At 43.0% G+C, this 23,912-nt stretch overlaps 1 protein-coding gene across 2 annotated transcripts in view; it reads right to left on the bottom strand.

Annotated features, from left to right (window-relative positions):
- Positions 1 to 2,624: 2,624 nt before the first annotated feature.
- Positions 2,625 to 23,912, bottom strand: part of MPP7 (MAGUK p55 scaffold protein 7) — a 214,676-nt gene continuing 193,388 nt past the window's right edge. For both annotated transcript variants that reach the window (XM_080916754.1, XM_080916753.1), the window contains exons 13-17: positions 19,740 to 19,820; positions 10,130 to 10,223; positions 8,959 to 9,067; positions 6,850 to 6,993; positions 2,625 to 5,399 (exon numbers count right to left, since the gene is read on the bottom strand). In XM_080916754.1, coding sequence (XP_080772880.1) covers positions 5,220 to 5,399; positions 6,850 to 6,993; positions 8,959 to 9,067; positions 10,130 to 10,223; positions 19,740 to 19,820 — 608 coding nt within the window. In that variant the 3' untranslated portion in view covers positions 2,625 to 5,219. The remainder of the gene's footprint in view (positions 5,400 to 6,849; positions 6,994 to 8,958; positions 9,068 to 10,129; positions 10,224 to 19,739; positions 19,821 to 23,912) is intronic.

Below are 23,912 nucleotides of genomic sequence, written 5' to 3'. Positions count from 1 at the left end.
CATTGGGGCATTGCTAGCAGTCGTAATTATGCTTCAAAGGGGCAAATGGCTCACTTAAGTTCTTCTTGGGGGAAAGATGTGTAATCTTTGGATTTACACAGTTGTGCGTTCCCGAGAAATTCTGCAACAGCCAAAAATCCCAGTCATGTTATTGTTTCCCGAGTGGCTGGAGCCAATATTTTTCTCTGTCCCTTTAGGAGCATTTAGATCCATCTCAGTCCTATTCTACAGATTTGGATTGTCTCATTGCTATTTTATGGATACGTTGAAATTTCACTTCATTGCCGCGTTTAGTTTTGTCAACTTGACACAAACTTAGACATATCTCAAAAGTGGGAATAAAAACTGAGGAATTGTCTGCACCAGACTTTCTTTTGGGCATGGCATGTTTAAGTGTGTTTTTTAAATTAATGATTTATGTGGGAGGGCCTAGCCCACTGTGGCCAATGACACCCCTGCACAGATGGTCCTGTTTGGCCCAAGAAAGCTACTTAGCAACATGAAGAGCAAACCAGTAAGCTATATTTTCCAGTGTTAGCCTCAGTTCTTACCCCCAGATTCCTGCCTGTGTTCCTGCCCTGGCTCTTCTCAGTGATGGCTGTGATGTAGACGTGTGAGCCAAATAAACCCTTTCCTCCCAACGTTGGTTTTGCTTGCTGTGTTTATTGCAGCAACAGGAAGCAAACACCTTTGAGAGTTTACCTTCCCAACATTAGAATGGCTAAGAGAAAAATTCTGGAGAGGAGGTGGGAAAAGGGGATTTCATTCACTCTTAATGGAGTTGTGAAGTGGTGTAGAAACTCTGGGAAGCAGTGTGAATTCTCAAAAAGCTCAAACTAAACTTACCGTATTCTGTAGCTATACCACTCCTCGGCATATGCCCAAAAGACTCACCGTCCTACTCCACAAACACTGACATGGCTGTGCTCTTGCCCCTCTATCCACAATAGCTAGGAAAGGGAATGTCTCAGTCAGGGTTTCTATTCCTGCACAAAACAACATGACCAAGAAGCAAGTTGGGGAGGAAAGGGTTTATTCAGCTTACACTTCCACATTGCTGTTCATCACCAGAGGAATCAGGACTGGAACTCAAGCAGGTCAGGAAGCAGGAGCTGATGCAGAGGCCATGGAGGGATGTTACTTACTGGCTTGCTCCTCCTGGCTTGCTCAGCTTGCTTTCTTATAGGACCCAGGTCTACCAGCCCAGGGATGGCACCACCCACAATGGGCTGGGCTCTCCCTCCCTTGATCACTAGTTGAGAAAATGCCTCACAGCTGGATCTCATGGAGGCATTTCCTCAACTGAGGCTCCTTTCTCTGTGATAACTCCATCTTGTGTCAAGTTGACATAAAACCAGCCAGTACAGGGAAATGACCTAAATGCTCTTTAGCAATGGACTGGATGATGCTAACATGGTGCATATACAGTATAGAATACACTATAGAATACACGTCATCTGGCAGGAAAAGCAATCCCATGAAAGTGGCAGATAGATGGATGCAACAAGAAAGAATGATATTGAGTGAGGTGACCCAGACCTAGAAAGACAAACACCGTGTTCTCTCATGTGAGGCTCCTAATTACAGAGGTTCAGATGCTAGTGTATACACCCGGAGTAACAGCAGAAACCAAGAAAGCAAAATTGGGTGAGTAGGGAGTTCTAAAAAGAAAACCATGTGGTTAGTACAGGAAGGGGAAGTGTGGGTTGGGCTTTGATTAGGGAAAATACAGAGGAAAAGGGAGTGAGGAAGTATAGGTAGCACTCAGGATGTTTGGACAAGCCAGGGCAGCAGTTCCCAACCTTCCCAATGCTGCGGCTCTTCAACAGTTTAACAGTGCTGACCCCCAACCATAAAATTATATTTGTTGCTACTTCATAACTGTAATTTTGCTACTGTTATGCACTGCAGTGTAAATATCTGTATTTTCCCATGGTCTTAGATGAAGCCCATGAAGAAGCTGTTCGACGTACTCTCCAAAGGGACTGGAACCCACAAGTTGAGAACCACTATCATAGACTCGTTATTTTATATTTCCTGAAATTACATGCAATACATGTAAGTGTCAACTTCTTACTAAATACTTGCCATCCTCATACCCCACAAGGATCAGCCGATGACCCACTTGATGGATTAACCTTGCTTTACCATTCAGTCACTCTATGGAAGCTGGGCTGTGCCGACACAAGACTGAGCCAGTCAGTGCCGATCGATTGCCCCAAAGAAGACAGCGAGTCTTCCGAGGCCCAGATGATGAGTTCTGCTTGTGGAACTGGATCAAGGGGAGAATGTAGCATCCTGGTTCCCAGTGGGGAAAGCGGACGGAGGGTGGGGATGGGCGTTCCCAACACGACGATCTGGACCGTCCTTCCCATCCCGCTTCTGCACATCTTCAACTTCTACTTACAGACCGAGAGCAGTGAATTCCATCTGCCCAATAATCTCGATGAAAGCATCATTTGAAGAGAAATATAATGTCTAATTTTAGGCATGGAAAGATCAAATAAATTACATCATACTAGAGGATGGAATTTGTTCCACCACAGAAAAAGCACCGCCGGGTAGAACAATTATAGCACATTCAAGCGCTAAACAACTTTCAAGCAGATATATTGTTTGAAGATCCTTTATTAAGATAAAAAAAAGCTTTCCATTACATTCATCTATAAATCCATTATAGGCCAAAGGAAAATAAATAAAAATCTGAATCTTTAGGGACATTTTTGACTCCATAGTTTTGTAAATCTGAGTTTACATGCTTCTCACTTTAAATTACTACAGTTTAGGTACACTTGATGATTGTATAGTACGAGGAATGTCACCCTTAGAGACGCCAAGTTTCCATATTACCCGGTAAAGCCATGGTTATTGTTTCAAGTGTATCTCTTTACTTTTAGGCCCCTCTGACTGGGAGGAGGAGGAGAACAGCACTCATTCCAGGTTCAACTTTAAATGGACAGTGAAACTGTGTTCCTAATGGAGGCTGGCACCGAACCCTGCTGAAAGCTAGAAGCAAACTTCTCCTTGGTGGTGGGAGTACTGAGGTCAGAGAGCACAGAGCAAAGCCAATTGCTGTAGGTACCAGCAGCCTTCTCCTGGCCGGTTTATATGTTTTCATCACATCTCTTTGTGAGCATCAAGAGATAGAGAAGGCAAGGCTACCTACCACCTGATTTCTTAAAATGTGTTATTTTGTTTTACTTATTTGGTTTTTAAAGATGCTCAGCTGTGGTCTAACAGGTGCAGTCATTTATATTTTCACGACATTCCATCACCTCCACCGCCTACCCCAAGATTTCTCCAAGCACTGCCCCAAAATGAAGAACAAAGACAACGATCACCAGATGAAGGGAAAACAATCAGCAACGATGTCTGAGGTATGAACACAGGACACCTAGAGTATCCCAGAGCGTCTTATGTTGGATACACCCCTGTCACTCTTGGTACAGGACTTGCTCTATAGAACCCTTTAAGACTTGTGCTTCTAGAGAGGCCACACAGAGCAGTGGTTTCAGACTAGGAATCCAGCAGCCTTGAGAATTCCTATCTGCGTTGAGCTGCGTGGCTTTAATTAATAAACACAGAACTTCAATGGACTGGGTTCATTAGTCCAATGAGCTGACTGTTAGACTAGAACATGTAATGAGGTCACTAGAGAAGTTTGTGTTTCTGCTTCACACAGAAATCTGACACTGTCTTAAGAAAAGCTAGCCATGGACACCACACAGCAGTGAACATGTAACACGTGTGTGGACCTATCTGCCAAAGGTCCAATATTTACATGGAATGTTGACCTTGCTTATAAAACTACTATTTTAAATTATATCTTTACATACAATTTATCTTATGAATAGCCTCATTTAATAATTTAAAAATATGCCTTTCAAATATCTCACAAATATATAAAATTTCCCTACATTTTGTTTTTCTTCAAACATGACATTTAAACTCTTTACAAAGCAACAAAAAATAATTTTTTGTATGCAAGCCATAGATGTGATAATGAATCTTCCACTGGCTAAACCGTACTGCTCAGAGGGCTGGCAGGAACCTGCTCTATGACTGAACTGTGGACACATGTAGTATTGCAAATTATTCACTTGCTAGAGACCTACAGCATCATAGAGAAAGAACAACATCATCAAAACATTTAAAAATCCATCTTTCCTTGGAATAGGTTGAGATGCAATCTGGCTGGTATTAATTATTTTGTTGACAAAAAATAATTAATATAAGGTTTCTAAAACATACTTTAGAACAATTTACATGTTCTAAATTTACATGTGTGGTGATTGCACACCGGAAACACAGGCACCTCTTCCTTCGATGTGCTCTGACAAGTGTTACATGTTTTTTGAATCCTTGTTTTATTCCTACAATTGGTTGAGAAATTCCAAAGCTAGAGCAGAAAACTTTCTGACTCTAGAAATGCCTTCTGAAGAATGACAGATTAAAGCAAGAGGTGCTGTGTGACCATTTCTTGCCCTATGACACAACCATTTTTACTAAACCGGGAGGAAAGGTTCTTATTTCCATCTATAACATCGGTGAACTGTTTCTAAGCCTAAAGATACAGCATGCTCCCACACTCGGGAGGCTGAGGCAAAAAAAAAAAAAAAAAAAAAAAAAGAGGACACCATAGTGAGACCCTCAACTTAAACAAGAAAGTCAGATATTTTCCCTTCTGTAATATTGGGAGCATCACCGATATGTACTCATAAGGATTTCCTAAGCTATAATATGTGAGCTTCCTCCTCAAGAAAAGATTTGGGTTTCTTCTCTGTTTTAAGATGTGCACACTGGGAACATATTTTGTAAGGACAGAGTCTTATTTCCAGCGCAGGTAAATCAAGGCTGACAACCCCATGCTTTCCACTGAGAACATGCACAGTGAAGGGCTGAGCGTGGGCGAGGCATCAACTCTGACCCCTGCTGCCTCTCATGTCTGCGACAGAGACAGAGGGAAGAAAACCAGGAAATACAAAAGTTTTGCTAAAAGGATAGCACTGTGCAGATTTTGACTTAGACTGTATAGTCATGTGCTTCAAACAAGGCTGTAAAAGACAGAACCAGTGCTGAAATTTGACTTTGACATTGGAGACTTTACATCTATGACAGCAATACAGATTATTTAAAAAAAAAAAAATCCTACCAAAAACATGGTAGTTAACCTAACCATGCAGCTCCGTAAAAAGACAATTAAGGAGATTTCCCCGAGTTTACGAATGTAACCAGCTCACTGGGACCCAATGGGTATCAGTCTCTAGCTTGTCAAATGTTGTTTTTAGCTCATTAAATGCCACAGTAAGATCGTCATTTATTATGATTTTGTCAAAAAGATGGCCATATTGATTTTCCATGATTTGTGCTGATTTAATCATTTCTTGAAAGTCTTCTTCCTATTAAAAACAAGTAATAACAAGTTAAGTAACCAGGCAACTGCATCACATAAGTGAAAACATTCTACAATTACTTTACCTAAAGCTGTTACGTGTTCGGACTTTACTCGAAGTAAAAAACAGAATCACCTCCATTACTTCTTTAGCAGTTTTGACTGCTAACCAGCTTTAGCTGAACTCCCTTCAGGGTCATAACTAACTCACCGTTACATGGACACATCACTGTTGTCATAGCTGTCGAGGCACTGTTGCCTCCTGTGCTCTGGCTTGCTCACAAGAAATCATGTATAACACAAGCTACTTTCTTAATGTTGAAAGCATCACAGGACAACAGTTCAAATGCCCCTTCTGTGGTCCAGTAGAAGTGTCTCAGAAGTCATATGGGGCCACATAGATTTATTTTAAATGCCAGGAGCTATTTCAGCTAGGTACAAAACTCAGGTCAATACATTAAAAAGTATAAGCCACATCCTCAGACTGTGCCATCATTTACAAATTATGTTTATTGAGAGATAACTTTAGTGCTAGTCAACAACTTAAAATAACTAACATGTGACACCATCTTTCCCTTAAGGACAAATGTCATCCTTTTAGAACAAAGAGCAAACACTGGGAATCAAAATCAAGACCCATGCTTTATAACTAAAAACCAGCAGTTCACAGACTGACAAAGACTAAAAGAAAGCTGATTAGATGAAAAAAAAAAGGTTTAATATTTATTTGTTGGTTTTTGATTCAAAGGTGGAATTTGAGAAGAATAAAAACAAAAACCAAAAAGGGTTTGCCAAGAGTCAGTGATGACAGCCTGACTCTGTTTTAAAATTAGAAGCCATCTTATTACAAGGTTAAAATAAATTCATTCATGTTTTCTATAAAATGTCAATTTGACTAGGTCTTCACCCATTTTCTGGAATTTGTCATGTTCCACACCCTATATTCTGACCTCTACCCTGGTAAGATAAGATGTTCTGCCAAATAATTTTAAAATGTTCAGCCAAGTTCCCTCGTAACCAAATTTCTTCTGGAAACCCCTCAACCACTGACAATCCCCTAGTCTTGTAGGCATTTGTTTTGTTTAGTGGCATTGGAAATAAACCCAAAGCCTGGTGCATGCTGGGAAGCCCTAAAACACAGTTGCATGCTATCATTGTAGTTATTGGCTTGAGGCACAGACTCTTTGTAGACCACACTGGTTTCAAATATGCCGGATGAAGAGAATGACCCTACACCTTGCGTGCTGGGCACTGCAGGGGCACATTACTGTATCCAGCTCTACAACGCAGTTCTGAGTCAATGTCACAGGAACATCAACTATGGCAACAAGAAGGATTTGCAGTGCCATCAATCAGAATGTATATACTAACCCAGCTTCATGTATAACAGTGTCTCTGAGTACCATGCACACGTGTCTAGGTGCTATTTACAAGGCGGTTAAGATCATCACACCCACCGTGAAGGGCTTTGCAGTCCCCTGGTCATCTCTGCTTGAAATAATCTTTGCATTTTTTCTTGTCTCTCTCAAACGCTCTATGGATGGAGGTTTTATAAATATCACATAGGGTTTGAACTCCAGTGTCCTTAAATGCTTCACTGTCTGTAAGGAAAAAAAGCATTTTTCATATTTCTTCATAATTTCATGCATTCTGGATTTGGTAAGGAGAAAATTTCCTAAAGCTATTCTTTAATTAAACTGGTTATTCTTCAATCAGTTCTTGACGACGAAGATGGCAATGTCACTGAGAAGCAGCTGGGGAATGATTACAAATTTTACTTTAGATGTTTTGAAATTAATCATCACTAACGTGAAACTCGGCGGCAAAAACCTTCAGAAAACCAGGTTCTAGATCACACTTCTAAAAGATGTGATGGTCGGTAACCTCCTGTCTAGAAGCTGTCTACCTTGTTTACATTCTCTGTCAGAAGCCTTCAGGTACAGTCTCTGCAGCCTCTGTGCTACATGAGGTCTGCCAGCAGGGTTCTTCTATGCAGCCTAGGCCTGCCTGGACTGCTACTGCTCCTGCCTCAGTTTCCTGAGTTCTGGATACAGTTGTGTAGCCTCACACCTGCTTTGTTAATTTATTCTTCTCTCACACAGTACATCCTGACCAGTTTCCCCTCCCTCTGTTCCTCTCCCCTCCCCCACTCTTCTCTTCTCGCTTAGATTCACTCCTCATCCATTTTTCCCTTAAGAAGAGAGCAGGCTTCACAGGGATATCAACCAGCGACAGCAACACCAGTGACAACAGGACTAGGCATAACCCTCCATTCATATCAAGGCCGGGTGAAGCAGCCCGGAAGGATGAGCAGGGCCTCGAGAGCAGACCCAGGCAGGCGATGGCTGCTCTCTGTAAGTCCCTGTGAGTCCTGCTTAGACCCAGGCAGGCGATGGCTGCTCTCTGTAAATCCCTGTGAGTCCTGTTTAGACCCAGGCAGGCGATGGCTGCTGCTCTCTGTAAGTCCCTGTGAGTCCTGCTTAGACCCAGGCAGGCGATGGCTGCTCTCTCTGTAAGTCCCTGTGAGTCCTGCTTAGTTGATTCTCTGGGCAGCGTTCTCCTGGTGTCCCCCACCTCTGACTTCTCTGTCTCTGACAATTCCCACCTGGGGTTTTAAGCGTCGAATTCTGCAGACTGAGATAGTCAAGGGGAACTGACAGAAGGTTCTGAACTGAGATATTATTGATTTCCTCATGAGGGCCTCACCACAGTCCCCCTGTGAGGTTATGTAGATAGTCTCCATGTGTTGGGGGGGGGGGAGAGGAAGAGGAGGAGGAGGAATTAGAGGTAGTGAGGATGGGGAAGGGGGAAGGCATGGCAGGAGGGGATGGAAGGGCTGGGAAAGCTCAGAAGTGCAGGTAAAAATGCTTCAGTGAGTCTGGGAGTGACCAGGTCCATACAGGGGCAGGGAGTTCAGACAAGCAGAAACACTCCCACTGCCCCGACTCCTTCCTGGTGCCTGGACAACAGGCAGCCTCCAACTTGATGCTAAAAATTCTCTGACTCCAGCTTCTCCATCCCTAAGAGGTATGTAAGTGCTTCTGGCATCCCAGAGCACCACCAACTCAGACAGAGAATCTGAGGCTCCAGGAGGACTAAGGTAATGCTGGGCTTGGGTACCAACCAGACGACAAGTAGTTTGATATAAGGAATCGAATGTTTTCACCCAGTGGCCTTCTTAGTTCAAAGTTTCCATTAGAGGCCCCTGGGTGATCCCACAAGGTCTCCTGTGGCATCGCAGATAAGACAGTACTGAACAGCTCTGCTGGGATTTAAATGTTTACATTGTGTCCAAGACCAATATTAGAGAAAGAGAAGGGAGGTCTGAAATGTCCACGTTCAGACTATAAACACACAGAAGATGTTGTAACAGTGTAATTCATTATTAAAAGACCCGAAAACTGGACGAATAAAACCAAGAGATGCAAACACCGACCTCGGGGCTTCTTCCCACCTGGTTTCTAGTAACACTACGCCTTTCCCCCTCTACCCTCGTGTCCCAGCCTACGTTTAAATGACTTCACATGGGGCTCATCCCGAGATGCCACAGCGCTTTGTTTACTCACATGGGGCTGGACATCCAGCAGACAGACTTTGTTCTCAGCCAGGACAGAGCGGACGGAGTCGATGCTTGTTCCATAGTAGTTTTTTTTATACTCGCCATATTCGATGAACCTGTAGGAAATTAAAGGACGCTCATCGGAACAGTCCATGACTGTGAGGCAAGCAGGCGGCCATTATGTTTCATAGGCAGAAGATATTTTTGCTGAATGTGTAAAAAATTTTTTTTTCTCTTGCTGTGTTTAATAAAATAAACAGAGCCAAGCATTTTGGCAAATGTCAACTTAAAAAAAAAAAAAAAAAAAAAAAAAAACTACATTTTCAAATCAGTAACACTTGCTTGTGTTACACTTAAGCCCAAAAAAGTACTTTGGGGCTATGGAGTGCTAATGCGTTCCATCACTCCCCTTCAGAACTAATGCAATGCAATAAAACGTCGAGCAAGCCAAACAATAGAAACTACTGGAATTTCACTGCGCACTACAGAGGAATGGAGCCGGGCACCGGAGCCACAGGAGCTGGAAGGTGGCTTAATGGAACCAGGGCACCGATTATGTGCTATAAAAACACAGTCGTAGGGCCAAGCTTGAAGAAAGCATTTTGATGTTTCAATAAAAATTCCCACAATACTGCGTTAAAACACACCCTGCCTTGGATGCCCCGGAGTAGCTATACCTCAGCAATGGAAAACTGGGGGAGGGTGGGGTAGGAGCCAGCTGGGGGAGCCCAGACTGTGTGCAACGTAGCAGTCCAGAATGGCAGCTTTATTCAAATGCTGTGAGGAACCGATGTGAGGCTAAGGTATGTATGAAAAAGATTATGGGCAAAACATTTCATATAGCTAGCCACTAACATTTCATATATGGTCGTTCTACCCATGTTACACATGGAGATTCAATTTATTGGACTGGAACAACGTTACAGAAATACACTGGTAAGCTTCCCTCAAGCTAAACCTACAGGCTCAGCTGAACAGAAACATAGTAGCTCCAGGTACTTAAAAAAAAAAAAAAAAAAAAAAAAAGATGGGAACATGTGTAATTGCTAAGGGAACTACCTCTTTTTAAGGGCTTCAAATAAGTAAAATTCATTTCACATACAAGGGAACCCTAGGCTGTCTAAAAGATTTTTAAGAACAACAGGGGCAGAAAAAAATTCTACAAAATTTTCACATACTTGTTATTTTGTACATCTGTCTCAAACAAATGTTTGGAAATAAAGATATATTCCACACCATCAGTCTCTTGGCTTCTTCTTGCTCTCGTGGTGTCTGTAATTTGATAGATAGAAAGAAAAAGAGTTAAAAAAAGGTCTAAGATTAGCGGCTAAAGTTCAGCGGAATGTAGACTCAGCCTTCTCCGCTGTTGTTACAAGGCTAAGACTGAAGACCTGATTGCTTCACGGGTCTGATCCTTCTTCATACCTGTGAAGACCCTTTAATACGAGTAAATACATGGAAGTAGTTGCATAAGTACAGTTCAGTCCACTCCCCACAATAAGACCTTTCTCTTGCAAATAACTGGCTTGTTCTATCATCTACTGAGGCTTATTTGCTGAGGTAATTGTACTGTTCGCTGGGTGGAAGGTAAAGCCTTCTCCACACACATGCCCCAGTGGACAGCACCTCAGACCTTCAGTGCTGTCCATTTTACTAACTAAATGAAATCAAATAACTCCAGGTGATATTACCCACACCCACCAAGTTATTAACAGCATCTTAATCTAGGATTCGGCTTGCAACTTTTTGACAGTGTTGCCTACTTCTTTTTGTGTGAATTATAAAGGGACAGGAAACATAGGTTAGTGAATGACAAAACGCGTAGTATTTTCCAATGTGGGCATACACGTGAAACACTACCACAGCCCCCTCTTACAGTCAAAACCCCTGACAATTATCCGAGCACCTTGAAAATATATAAAACAAACCAGGCATGGTGGTGTGTGTTTTAATTCCAATGCTTGGGAGGCAGAGGCAGGAGGGTTTCTGTGAGTTTGAGGTCAGCCTTATCAATAAAGTCTCAAGACAGCCAAGACTACACAGAGAAACCATTTCTTGAAAAACAAACAAACAAACAAACAAACCAGAAAGCAAACCAAAACAAATACACAAAAGGGGAAGGGCACCAGAGGCAGAGAATCTGCCTGGGGAAAGGCTGACTTGGCTTGTTTCTCTTAGAAGTAACAAGACAGGGGCTAGATTCCTGAAGGAAGTTAGGAACAAGGGCCCTGATGCAACTAATCTTAGATTTTATGCTGAAACTCCTGTTGGGTTTAAAAGAAATGTTAGGGTTAAGAGGATAACAGGAAGGAAGAGAAATAAGAGACTGTAGCTTCATTGAGACAGTGTGGCTGAGCAGGTAAAGAGAAAGGATGGGGTCCTGGGAAGCAAGGTCAATGTCAGCACACCGGTGGCTGACTGGCTCCCATGAAGCCCTGGGGGAGCATATGCAAGATACGGTAGTCCCCTAACATACTCAAGCTTCTAATGAAGCTAAATGTAAATGACTAAACTGTGGGGAAGGGTGGCTTCTAATGAAGCAGGGTCCCCCCTTCCAGATCACCCCATAGATAAGAATGATATGACAGTTAAGAAAGACTGAGGCTACATCTTGGTGGCTGTGCTAACGCTGTCACTTCCCCTTGGTGATGCAAGCACGTGAATGCTGAGTTCGAAGAGCAGTCTGATGGACCGCAGGGCTGATAGGAGCAAGCCAGTCCTTTGCTACAGAGAACCCAGTCAAGATCAGCAGCTACCAAGGTAGAAGTCGGAGACAGGGGTGGGCTTCAGCTCCCCTTAACAGGAAGATCAGCAGGTAACAAAGCCTCGTCATCAACCTGGCTGGACTAGGAGCACAAGCACAGATCACATGGACCCTGGACTGGCTTGTACCCACTCTCAACAGGAATCATGTCAGCCTTCATTCAGGTCCTGCCATAGTCCCATGAAAAGCCCAAGGCACGGTGCTCCTGGGTTTCTCCAACCTCAGAACCCCTTGGACTTATGGGAATATCTCTTATTTTCCCTTAATTTTTCTAAGCAAAAATGCTTTTGGCACAGTTACTCTTTGTGTCTGTGTCTTTAATACTCACTGGTATGAGGCAGGAAACTTGAGAGTCACTGTCCCCAGTTAACTTTGGAGACCTCTGTGTCCTAGCATGCAGGTCACGGGCAGGTGCACCTGGCTTGGGAAAAGGCCCTAACAACAGCAACAACAACAGCAACAACAAAACTGCTCAGCAAAATTAACAGGGTGTACAGGTGTGTGGTCCTGTGTGGGTGCATGGGGGTGGAGTAGTGATGGTGTAGGGGTGGGTATAAGTTAAGAAATCAGCAGGGTGTGTGTGTGTGTGTGTGTGTGAATAACTTCTGCCCCTGTGTACAACAGTCAGATTCAAGCCAACGGAATTTAAGATGTGAGTATGATCAAAACACACAGATCTTGGTCCAACCTCTGAAAAATGGAGAAAGAATCACATGTGTTTACATGAGTATTCGAACACACACACACACACACACACACACACACCAGGAAAGGCTTAGAGAACTCAACTCAGATGTGCACAGAAGTCTCCTCCTCTCTTAAGTCAGAGCATCCTGAAACCACAGCACATACAAATGAACTTAGGGTCTCAATATAACATAGCTGACGACATTATAGAATAAGTGTATGAATGGTCTCCAGAATTTAGATTAGGAGATGGCACTAACATATTTACAATGTAAAAATGTGATCCAAAACTATACAACATAAAAGAAATAAGAGAACATTCCCAATTCTTGAGGGAAACAGTAACAGATAAAACCCTGCAAGTGATGGAGGTCAGGATTTCAGCCTTTCAAGCAACCATCATGCCTGTGCTTCAGGAGAAGGTGTATCTGAACTGGATTGAAGGCATACAATGTACCATAGAAACACAAACTGTGGACCAGTAAGTATACAATGTACCATAGAAACACAAACTGTGGACCAGTAAGTAGACGCTCTATTGCTGAGAAGATACAGTGTAACAGGAACAAGCCACTAGAAGCCTCGGCATAAACAAGGTTAAAAAGGAAAGGCGTCAAGCTTGAAGACAGCACAATTCACAGACGGTAAGGAACCAAGAGGGAAAACATGAAGGGTGCAAATGGAAGACCAGGCCCTACACACAAACACCAAAATGTCCATGACATGCATAACTGGGGTGCAAATCCCAACGACAAACTAAGAACGGTCAGCAAATAGTCCTGGGAAGGTTCAAAGACCCTAAACATGTCTAGATATTGACACACAAATCCTAAATCCCTGGTGGTGATAACAGGCCTTGGGAGCCTGGAGAACTCGAGTAGAATGGGGGGTGGATGCTAACTTCAACTACCTCAGGCTTCTTTCTGTGAATTAAGACAGGAAATCTGTGAAGTAACGTTTTAACCAAACTGAAAGAAGTTATCAACTAGACTGTCTTTCAGGAAGAAGTGGCAACATAGAGTCTGCGGATGAAACAATCCAGTGCTCATCAAAGACTGTTCCAGAAAAGTTCTGTGTTTTAAGATGGGAAGAAGTGGTGATGAGTAAATCCGACTCTTTAGGGATAAAGTGGTGACACGCCAACCGTTTGGCACGTAGACCATTTCCCTTCTTCCCAGTTCAGTGCACACCCCAACCCAGCCTTGGGATCTCTAAAAATGCTAAATCTGCTTGTTTGGTCAAGACCCACATTTCCCTATTCTTGTACACAAAGCTCACCAGTATTGCTGTGTTTGTTAATAGACAAAAATGGGGGTGTCCAAGGAACCTCAGTACGTAGACAGACTGCAGTATTTCCATGCCAAAAAATTGCAAAGCTTTCACAAGGCAAAGGGTACTGTCAATAGGACAAATCAGGGTCCTACAGATTGGGAAAGGCTCTTCACCAACCCTGTATCTGACAAAGGGCTAATATCCAAAATTTATAAAGAATTCAAGAAGTCAAACACCAACAACGCAAATAACCCAATTAAAAATAGGGTACACAACAAGAAAATTCGAAACAGAATAATCTCGAATATTATTATTCGAGAAGCACTTAGAGAAAAATTCAAAGTCCTTAGTCATCAGGGAAATGCTAACAAAATAACTGTGAGGTTCAATCATATACTAGCCATGATCAAACACAAGAGATATCACATGCTGATGGGGATGTGAAGTGAGGGTATATTCCTCCATTGCTGGTGGGAGTACAAACTTGAATAACCACTCTGGAAATCAATTTAGTAATTTCTCAAAAAACCAGGTATAGTTTTACCTTGAGACCCAGGTATACCTAGGTATATACCCAGGTAAGACCCTGGGCATATACCCAAAAGATACTCCAACATGTATCTTTTGTCCAATGATGTTCATAGCAGCTTTATTCATAATAGACAGAAACTGGTAACAACTTAGATTCACCATCAACTGATAATGGATTAAAAAAAAATGTATATCTACACATTGGAACACTATTCAGCTACTTACAAAAAAAAAAAAAAAAAAAAAAAAAAGAAAGAAAGAAAAAAAAAGCATCATTAATTTTCCAGGCAAATGGATGGAACTTGAGAATATCATCCTGAGTGAGGAAACCCAGTCTTAAAAGGACATGCATGGTACGTACTTACTTATAAGTGGACATTAGCCATAAAATACAGGGACCATGTACACCTACCCCAGAGAGCCAAAGAAGCTAAACAAGAAAGAAGGCACAAGGCACAAGTGAGGAAGCTTTAATTTCACTTATAGGTGGGAATAAAACAGTCATAAGAGGCAGATGGAGAGAGAGAGAACTGGGAGGGATGGGGTAGGGAGGGGAATGAGGGTTCAAGATTAGGTGTAGGGAAGGATAGAAGAGATGGCTGGTGGGCCAGGAAAATAATCTACAGCTGGCAGGGGTGGGAGGGTGGGGGCATTTCTAGGAAGAGACAGAGACCCTAGAGAAGGAGGCATCCAAGAATCATTGGAAGTGACCTTGGCTATGACTCACTACATCAAAGACCTGAAGATGCCTTCTGTAGCCAGGCAGGAATCTCAGTGGAGCAATAGACACACTAAACCACCCGCAAAAATTTCCATCCAGCTTTCTGGCCTGTGCCTTCCACCTGGGCAGACCATCAATGTCTGCTCCTTTAAAGACCCCATTCTGAAGCCCCAACCCCAGGAGGTTGGCTTCAGCCAGGGCCACAGGCCTCCCAGGAGACCTACAGCAACCCAGGAAATTAGGTGGCAGGCTCCAGACAGAGACACCCAGGCCAGTTAACATGAGAGATAACCAGATGGTGAGAGGCAAGTGCAAGACCATAAGCAACAGAAACCAATATATTGGCACCATCAGAACCCAGTTCTCCCACCACAGCAAGCCCTGGATACACCAAGACACCTGAAAACAAGGAAGCTGACCTAAAATCCTATCTCATGAAGATAACAGAGTCCTTTAAGGAGGATATGAATAACTCACTGAAAGAAATACAGAAAACAGATAAACAGGTAGAAGTTTTTAACAAGGAAACAAATAAATCCACTAAAGAAATAAAAGAAACAATCAAACAGGTAAAGGAATTGAACAAAGTAGTCCAAGACCTAAAAATGGAAGTAGAAACAATAAAGAAAACATAAATGTAGGCAACCATAGAAAACCTAGAAAAGAAATCAGGTATCATAGATGCACCACCAACAGAATACAGGAGATAGAAGAGAGAATCTCAGGCATAGAAGATACCTTAGAAGATAATGGTTCAACAAAATTAAAAAAATTAACACCCAAAAATAATAGGAATAGAAGAGAGTGAAGATTCTCAACTCAAAGGATCTGAAAACATCTTTGAGAAAATCATAGAAGAAAACTTTCCCAACCCAAAGAAAGAGATGGCCATAGATGTACAAGAAGCCTACAGAACACCAAATAGATTAGACCAGAGAAGGAAATCTTCTCATCACATAATAATCAAAATACTAAATGCACAGAACAAAGAATATTAAAAGCTGTAAGGAAAAAAGGCCAAGTAACATTTGAAGGCAGACCTATCAGAATTACGCCAGACTTCTCAACAGAGACATTAAAAGTCAGAAGAGCCTAGGTAGAGGTCATGCACACCCCAAGAGAACATAAATGCCAAACCAGGCTACTATACCCTGCAAAACTCTCAATCATCATAGATGGAGAAACCAAAATATTCCATGACAAAACCAAATGTAAACAATATCTATCTACCAACCCAGCCCTACAGAGAATTCTAGAAGGAAAACTCCAACACAAGGAGGGTACCTACACCAAAGGGGGGAAAAAAACCAATATATTAATCATCTTGCCAACAAAACCAAAAGGAATCACATAAATCTAATGGGACTTACAACAACAAGCATAACAGAAACTAACAGTCATATCTGTTTTTAGTATCTCTGAATATAAACAGACTCAATTCTCCAATAAAAAAACATAAGTTAATACACTGGATATGCAAGCAGGATCCAGCATTCTACTGCATACAAGAAACACACCTCAATGACAAAGGCAAACACTACCTCAGAGTTAAAGGCTGGAAAAACATCTTCCAAGCAAACAGTCTCAAGAAACAAGTGGGAGCTGTCATCCTAATTCCCAATAAAATAGACTTTCAATCTTAAGTTATTAAACAAGATGGTGAAGGATACTTCATATTCACCACAGGAAAAATCCACCATGAGAAAGTCTCAATTCTGAACATCTATGCCCCAAATGCACAGGCACCCACACTTATAAAAGAAACTTTATTAAAGCTCAAAACAAACACTGAACACCACACAATAATAGTGGGAGACTTCAACACCCTACTCTCACCAATAGAACAGGTTATTGATGCAGAAAATAAACAGATACAATGAAACTAATAGAGGTTATAAATCAAATGGATGTAACAGATATATACAGATCATTTCACCCTAAAACAAAAGAATATACATTCTTCTCAGTACCTTAGGGCTCCTTTTCCAAAACTTACCATACAATCTGTCACAAAACAAGACTCAACCAATACAAGAAGATTGAAATAATCCCATGGAACCTTCAGATCATCACTGATGAAGGCTGGACATCAATAACAACAAAAACAACAGAAAACCCACATATCCATAGAAACTGAACAACTCTCTATTCAATGATAACATGGTCAAGGAAGAAATAAAGAAAGAAATTAGAGACTTTTTAGACTTCAATGAAAACAAAGGCACAAGATACCCAAATATATGGGATGCAATGAAAGCAGTGCTAAGAGGAAAACTCATAGTACTAAGTGTCCACCTAAAGAAATTGGCAAGATCCTAGACTAGCAACTTAACAGCACACATCTTAGTTCGACCTCCCATGAATGCACAAAAGTTACAGAGCTCATGCTGTTGGGGATTGATTTGCTGGGATGTATTGGGCCCCAAGATCTAGTTGAACACAGCTGGGAGGGAGCCAGTCTAGTGTAGAAAAATAAATTAGGGGGAATTGCCTAGTAATTGTGCTAAATCTTATTAAATAAATCAATAGGACTATGTCTCATTTATTGGAGAGGAGCTAAATGGGTCATATTAAGAACTAATAATACGGTTATTAAATTGCTTTAAAACAACCATGTCTCTTATCTACCAATTCTAATGGATGTCTAATGTATGTTTTAGAAAAGAATATTACAGAAGTATATATCAAATAGAATACTACTATAATCAAAATAAAAAGCTTCCTCTAAAATTGCAGGATATGCTCCAAGTATTCTGCAAAGCAATACAATCAGAAATTGCAAAACTGATCTTCAAATATGTTCCTCTTGAATTAACTAGGATGCTGAGCCACTGTTTCTGCTCCACATGTCTGACATCATGGATCCCTGGGGAGGCTTTCTACAGACATAGAAATCGTATACCTTTCCCTAAGCCTGAGGGGGTCTTACCAAGCCTGGGAAACACTCTGCATACGAGTCTTTAGGTACTGACACGTTTACAAGTGACTCTTGCTTAAAGGCAGGAAGTAACTATGATGGAGGGTTCTGTGGTGAGTCCAAACCCTGCAACCTGCCTGTGATTTTCTTGATGTGATCTTAGCGTCTGGCAAACGTGCCATGTTCTGAAATTCTCAGTGGCACTACAACTACCATAACAGGTCTTATCTGACATATAGTATCTTCAACAGAAACTTAGGTTGCACTATTTCCTGGGCTACAGTAGTTTAAAGGGACAGTTTTCTACAGGAGAGAATGAGGATTGTCCAGCCTTGAGCATGAAGTACTCTTACAGGCTCGGTTTGCTCTTCCGCAGCTAGCAGGGCCATCTTTGGAGGGTTGTGAAACCTTCAGGAGATGAGAGATGACTAGTCGGAAAGTCCAGACTAGCCTCCAGTTCTGGCTTTGCTCTCTGCTTCCTGGTTCAAATGCAAGTCTCAGCCACACATGACCCCTGCCTCCCCCACCAGGATGGAATCAATTCCTTTGCTCCCCGAGATTGGTACTATCAGGTCCTGTGTTTACACTGAACAAAAGCAACTCTCTGGAGAAGTGATGTCATAAAACCCGCTTCCAAGTCCAAGTGAGCCAAGCTTTCTACCGAGTTCCTCTTCCCACCAAAGCATCCTTTCTAGCCTGTTCTTCCTCTGTGAATTGGAGAAAACGCAACCCATCCTCTGCTGCTGCATAGAGAGTTGTATAAATCAGGACAAATGAAGAAGGTGACTCAGCAGGAACGTGATGATCTGCTCCCTCTTGGAACCTACTTGGAACCTTCTAGGTTTATCCAGCAATCATGCACCTGATAAGGTTAGCAACTGCTCGGTAAAATTTTCTAATTATTTGTACACTGGGATTCAAAATCTGTTAAGAGAAGGGAATTAAAATAAAAAAATAAAATCCCACCCCTGCACCATTCCACATGCTTCTTTCCTTTCATCTGGGTTGCTGAAAACCAGAAGTCCCTCACTCACAGCTACAAGAGATTACAAACAGTAATTTGGGAAGATGTGGTAACAAGAGGCACCTGGAGGCAGCAGAAACGCTAATTTAAAAATACAGTCGAACTCTTCCAAGACTAGAGAACACTGTTCAGGGCGACGTAGAAATGATTTTTTTTCTTAAATGCAGCACTAAAACCACTTGAAAAAGCCAACCTTTCACTGCGGCAGTTCAGACGGCTCGCTAACATCAACACATTAATCAGTCAAAAGCCGTTTTATTCTGGAGATCACAATGTCTCGAGTATTGTATTTCATTTGTAAAAATGCATATGAAAACCACTTTTAGAAAAGGAGATCTAATTCTGTGTACCTACCTTATTTTGGTCTATTAAGCTATAGAAGGCCTATTTGAAATGCTACCTGCCAATTACTACATATAAAAGGTTATTAAGGAACAGTGGTGCCCTGAGAAATCTCTTCCAGCTCTCTGTGGCTTACTCTTCCTAATCATAAAACTAGTTAAAAAGAGGGGAAAAAAACCCTGGAAAATACTAGCAATATTTGAGGGAACAGAACAGTAAGATTTTTTTTTATTTAGAAGATAATTTGTAACTATTTGTTGGTGTCACCTGCACATTAAAAGTCACCACAAAAATCTCCAGTAGGCAAGCTGAAATAATAATAAAAAAATAACCTGCCAATAATCTGTGCAGAAACGGGGGCGGGGTGGCCCTTGAATCTATGCTGGCCCAGTTCCCTCTCTAAAAGTGCTATCACTGGGTGCTGGGCAGGGCTCAGGCGACCTAGGGGAGGAACCTTGAGAAGAGTAACCAGCACTGTGCAAGCTTCCTAAGCTGCTATGACCATTTCCTAATGTCGCCAGGGGACTCACGAGGCACGGTCACACCATAGTGCTGCGTGTCACTGATCAATAGCTTCCGCTTCAGTTCATTGAGCCCGACTCCGACAGGACCTGGAACAGAAGCAGAGAGAGACTGAGGACGGGAGTCTAATCCGTCATTTCTGGCAACAAGTCTGGTCAAGCTGTACACGTGAGAAGGGCTGGCTTTCTAGAGTTGCTTCAAAACAGTTTATATCCTTACCTTGGTTTTTCAGAAAACGTAGATAAGACATACGAAATAATGACTGCATATATTACCAAGTAATCCACACACAATCCCCTAAAATTGTACCGAACAGCCTGAATGATCCCTTCATCCTTAAATATTGTTTTAGATTTCAATAAAAGAAAACCATTGGATAGAGATTTTTTTTTTAAGCCAAGAAAATTTCAGGCTGGAGAATCTGAAGGCTGCCACAGGCCTTAACACATTTAAATCAACTGACCACACACACACACACACACACACACACACACACACACACACACACACACACACGGCCCATGTATCGGGCAAGGCGGATGGCATAAGAGGAAAGATGGCAGATACACACTGTGTTTGAAGAGAACGGCCGGACGAGACTGGGAAAAAACAAACACACTGCTCACACCAGCCTGAACCCAAAGGTCACAAAGTGTCAGCTGCACAGCTGGGTCCTTCCTCATCTCACACGTCACACACTCGTCACACACTCGGGGTTGGGGTCTCCGGATGGACTGCACGCAGTTGTACTTAGAGCACAGGCCCAAGGCCAGCCTAGCCTGTGCTAGGTCCCTTGCTGCTTCTATCCAAACTTGTCTTTCTAGGATACTGGAAAAGGTGACAGGCACCCTGCCCCACCTCTGCTCCATCTCCACCCACCCCCACCCTAGCAGATCAGGTGCTCTCTGGGAGTACAATGCCAAACGCCAGACCTCAGTATAACTCAGGATTTACTGCGCATCCCTCTGCCTTCCCCTTTCTCCTCTGTGGGCAAGAGAAAAAGGATACCGATGGGCCTGCAGCCATCCAGAGACAAGGCCAGCCAGGTGGGAACTTGAGTTAAAAGGGATGGGAGAGGGGAGGGGGCAGGGCTAGGTAACAAACCTTCCTTCCCACCACTGCTTCCACCCTGTCCCATGACTTTGTTCTCTAAGACTCCATGAGAACTCAAGGATATGCTCAAGTGACAGTTGCAGTTAATAGAACTTGCTAGAACATACAGTCCGCCTCTCCAGATTAATATGCTTCCCCGGCACTAGCACAACAACGAAGAGGGAATAATGTAACTTCTAACAACACAACTTGGGCGTGACAGGAAGGAAAACATGTAACTAAGTCAGATGTCTGCATCCACTTAGTAGCTCAGATTTAGAGCTCCTGAGCCACAGCGTACAAACAAGCAGAGAAACGAAAGTCCCATGGGTACAGGTGGAGCGAACACCAGCATTTGGATAGAACCCATGACCTCTGCTACAGAGGTGACCTCCTTAAAGTCCTGTTAAAGGCTTGGGTGGCAGCTCATGTGACTGAACCTTGAAGGGCTCTGGCTTCATCAATGACTGAATGGCGGAGCCATTGTAGGAAGGTATACCTTAAGGTTGGAGCCTTTCTCGACTTCACTCTGCTGTTTGGTGACCATGATTTACCCAGCATTCCCCCACCTCTCCTTCCACTCTGTGCTTCTGCATTGCCAGAAGCCTTCAAGCAATGGAGTCAGCTGACCATGGCTGGAGATGCTTAAAACAGTGAGCCCAGCTAAACCTTACTCAATTTAAGCTGTTTGGCTTTAGTGACAGAGGCGACTAACAATGGGAGAGAGAGGCGACCTTAGCTGATAAAAGGACAGCAGGTCAAGGGAAGCAGGATGAGGTAGCAGAAGCAATTGGGCTTGGCCTTACGGGCAGCATGAGAACATGGGCGCACCTCCAACACCACAGAAGGCTGGGTTCCAGCCCTACCTTAACTCTGGAGTGCGTACTGAGTCCGTAGTTTCCTACACTTTCCCGCTTCAAAGGGCTTACCACACTAATTACACATGCCTGCTTACTTGCTGTGATCCCTTACAGACTGTGAGGTCCGAGAATACAAAGGCATCTGCCTCCCTCACCTACTGTTTCCACAGCTGGCAAACTGCAAGCACTTGTGTCTGTTTCATGTTACCCAAGCCAGAGCCCAGGGTCCTACACGTGCCAGGCAGGTGTGCCTCGCCACCAGGGCCTAGATCACTCATTTCGAGTCCACTCGGTATGTGGTGTTGTGGGGGTAAAACAGGATGAGTTACGGGGAAGAAAAGTTGAGGTTAAATAGCATCCATGCCTGGGTCAGCTGGACATGGTGGTCAAGTTCAGAGACACACACTGCATGTGACTTGAGCTTCAGGAAGAGCCAGAGCAGGTGATGGGTGCCGTAAGGTGCAGTAAGCTTCAGGAAGGAACTCTGGTTCCCTGCATCCTGACAAAGGTCACAGAACAGTAAGAAAGCGAGGGCTGAGACTTGTGTGTGTTCGTGCAGAGATAAAACCCGATCCTAGGAAGAGCTCTCCGTGATGAGGAACAAGCAGACAGGAACTCTGAAGGCGTCTCTGAAACCACATGAGGGCTAAGGATTCCATCTGCCTTAAGCCACAGTGTTAATATAAATATATTCTTGAAAAGAAACAAGAAAAGGGCGTTTCAGTGGGACACCATTTTGTGTACCTTCCACACATAGACGTGAACCCAGCTGCTCATGCCCCGCCACAGTGCCCCAAGCACTGACGCATAAAGGGCCTACGCCATGAAAGAAAGAGGGGGAAGACTGTTTCCCCCCATGTCTCTCAGTCCCGAAGCTCTTCCTAGAAGGAAAGACTTCTTAAGGAGAGACAGAACTCTCTTATCTCATACACATTCCAAATCACACCCAAACAACGAACAACAAATACCCCTCACTCCCAGCCCCCAAGACCAATGATTTATTTTAACTCAGGAGAAAACACTATGTCTGCCTTATAATAGGGAAAGCTATGCCAAGCCCAGGATGGCATCCTTAACTGCCAATCACACTCGCTTTCAGACTCACCAGGCAGCTAAGGGTGTCACCCTCACAAACCAGCTGCACCACCCAGCCATGAAGTCACGCCCACTCGAACCAGGCACGAGCAGAGGAAAAAAAATTGTCTGAATTTCAGATTTAGATTCTTCTAGACTATGATCTGCAAAGGTAAACTTAGAATTTCAAATTATCTTTATTTATAAAATCGCTCATAGGATGCACATAAAGCAACTTCCCTCTGGGATTCATTCCTGCTCACCCTGCACCCATGCGGCGGAAGAATGCCGGTCTCTTCTTGAATCCAAAATACATAAACAGGAACAAAACCTATGTTGACATCTGTGGCCTGGGATCATGAGCAGGTACAATCACATCGGTGTTATCTGGATTCTTTATGTCTAGAACACACAATCTATGTTCAAGGGAAGGATATGCACACTCGTACATGTGCCTCTGCAAACACTCACTGTTCCTTCAGCACATAAACCTTTACCATACTTGGTGAAACCTGCGTATTTGTACATAAGCAGAAGGCTTTACCGCTTGCTTTCAGTGGCTATTGTTAATGATAAAGTGGGTGGAGGTTTATGCTGATAATCTATGGCTCACATGGCTTTGGTTTGATGGACCCTAATTGGGAGGGGGGGGTTCATGCAGTAGACATCTTTAACAGGTCATCAGGAACTTTCAGCACATCTGTGAAAGTGCCACCCCCCCATTACAGAGAAGAAAACTAAGATGACACAAGAGACCCGATAGACTTGGAATGTGATTCCCAGGTTCTTCCAAAGCTCCTATGACTTACAAGTCTACATTTCCCCCACTCTGCCTACACACTCATCAAAATATACAGAGGAAACAGGAAGTCAGGGTCTGTGCTGTCTACAGCAATGGCTTCCAGGGTCCTGTGCTTCACGCCTTCCTAGAACCCACACTTTCTACAGTGATTGTTTAAGCTTATGACTAGGAAAACTGGTGTAGGCCATATCTGCTGACCTCTCAACACACATTCTGAGGACACTGTGAGACACTCTGGGAAGGCTAAAATAACCTTAAGTATGTACCACACCTGGACAGCCTAGATGTACATCAGGACACACCACTTACAACGCTTTAAACTTAGGACTAAGGAAAATCAAATAGGAAGATGA

This window comes from Micromys minutus (assembly GCF_963924665.1).
Source record: "Micromys minutus genome assembly, chromosome: 5".
Classification (NCBI taxonomy): Eukaryota; Metazoa; Chordata; class Mammalia; order Rodentia; family Muridae; genus Micromys; species Micromys minutus.
This window is presented reverse-complemented; position numbering and strand designations above follow the sequence as displayed.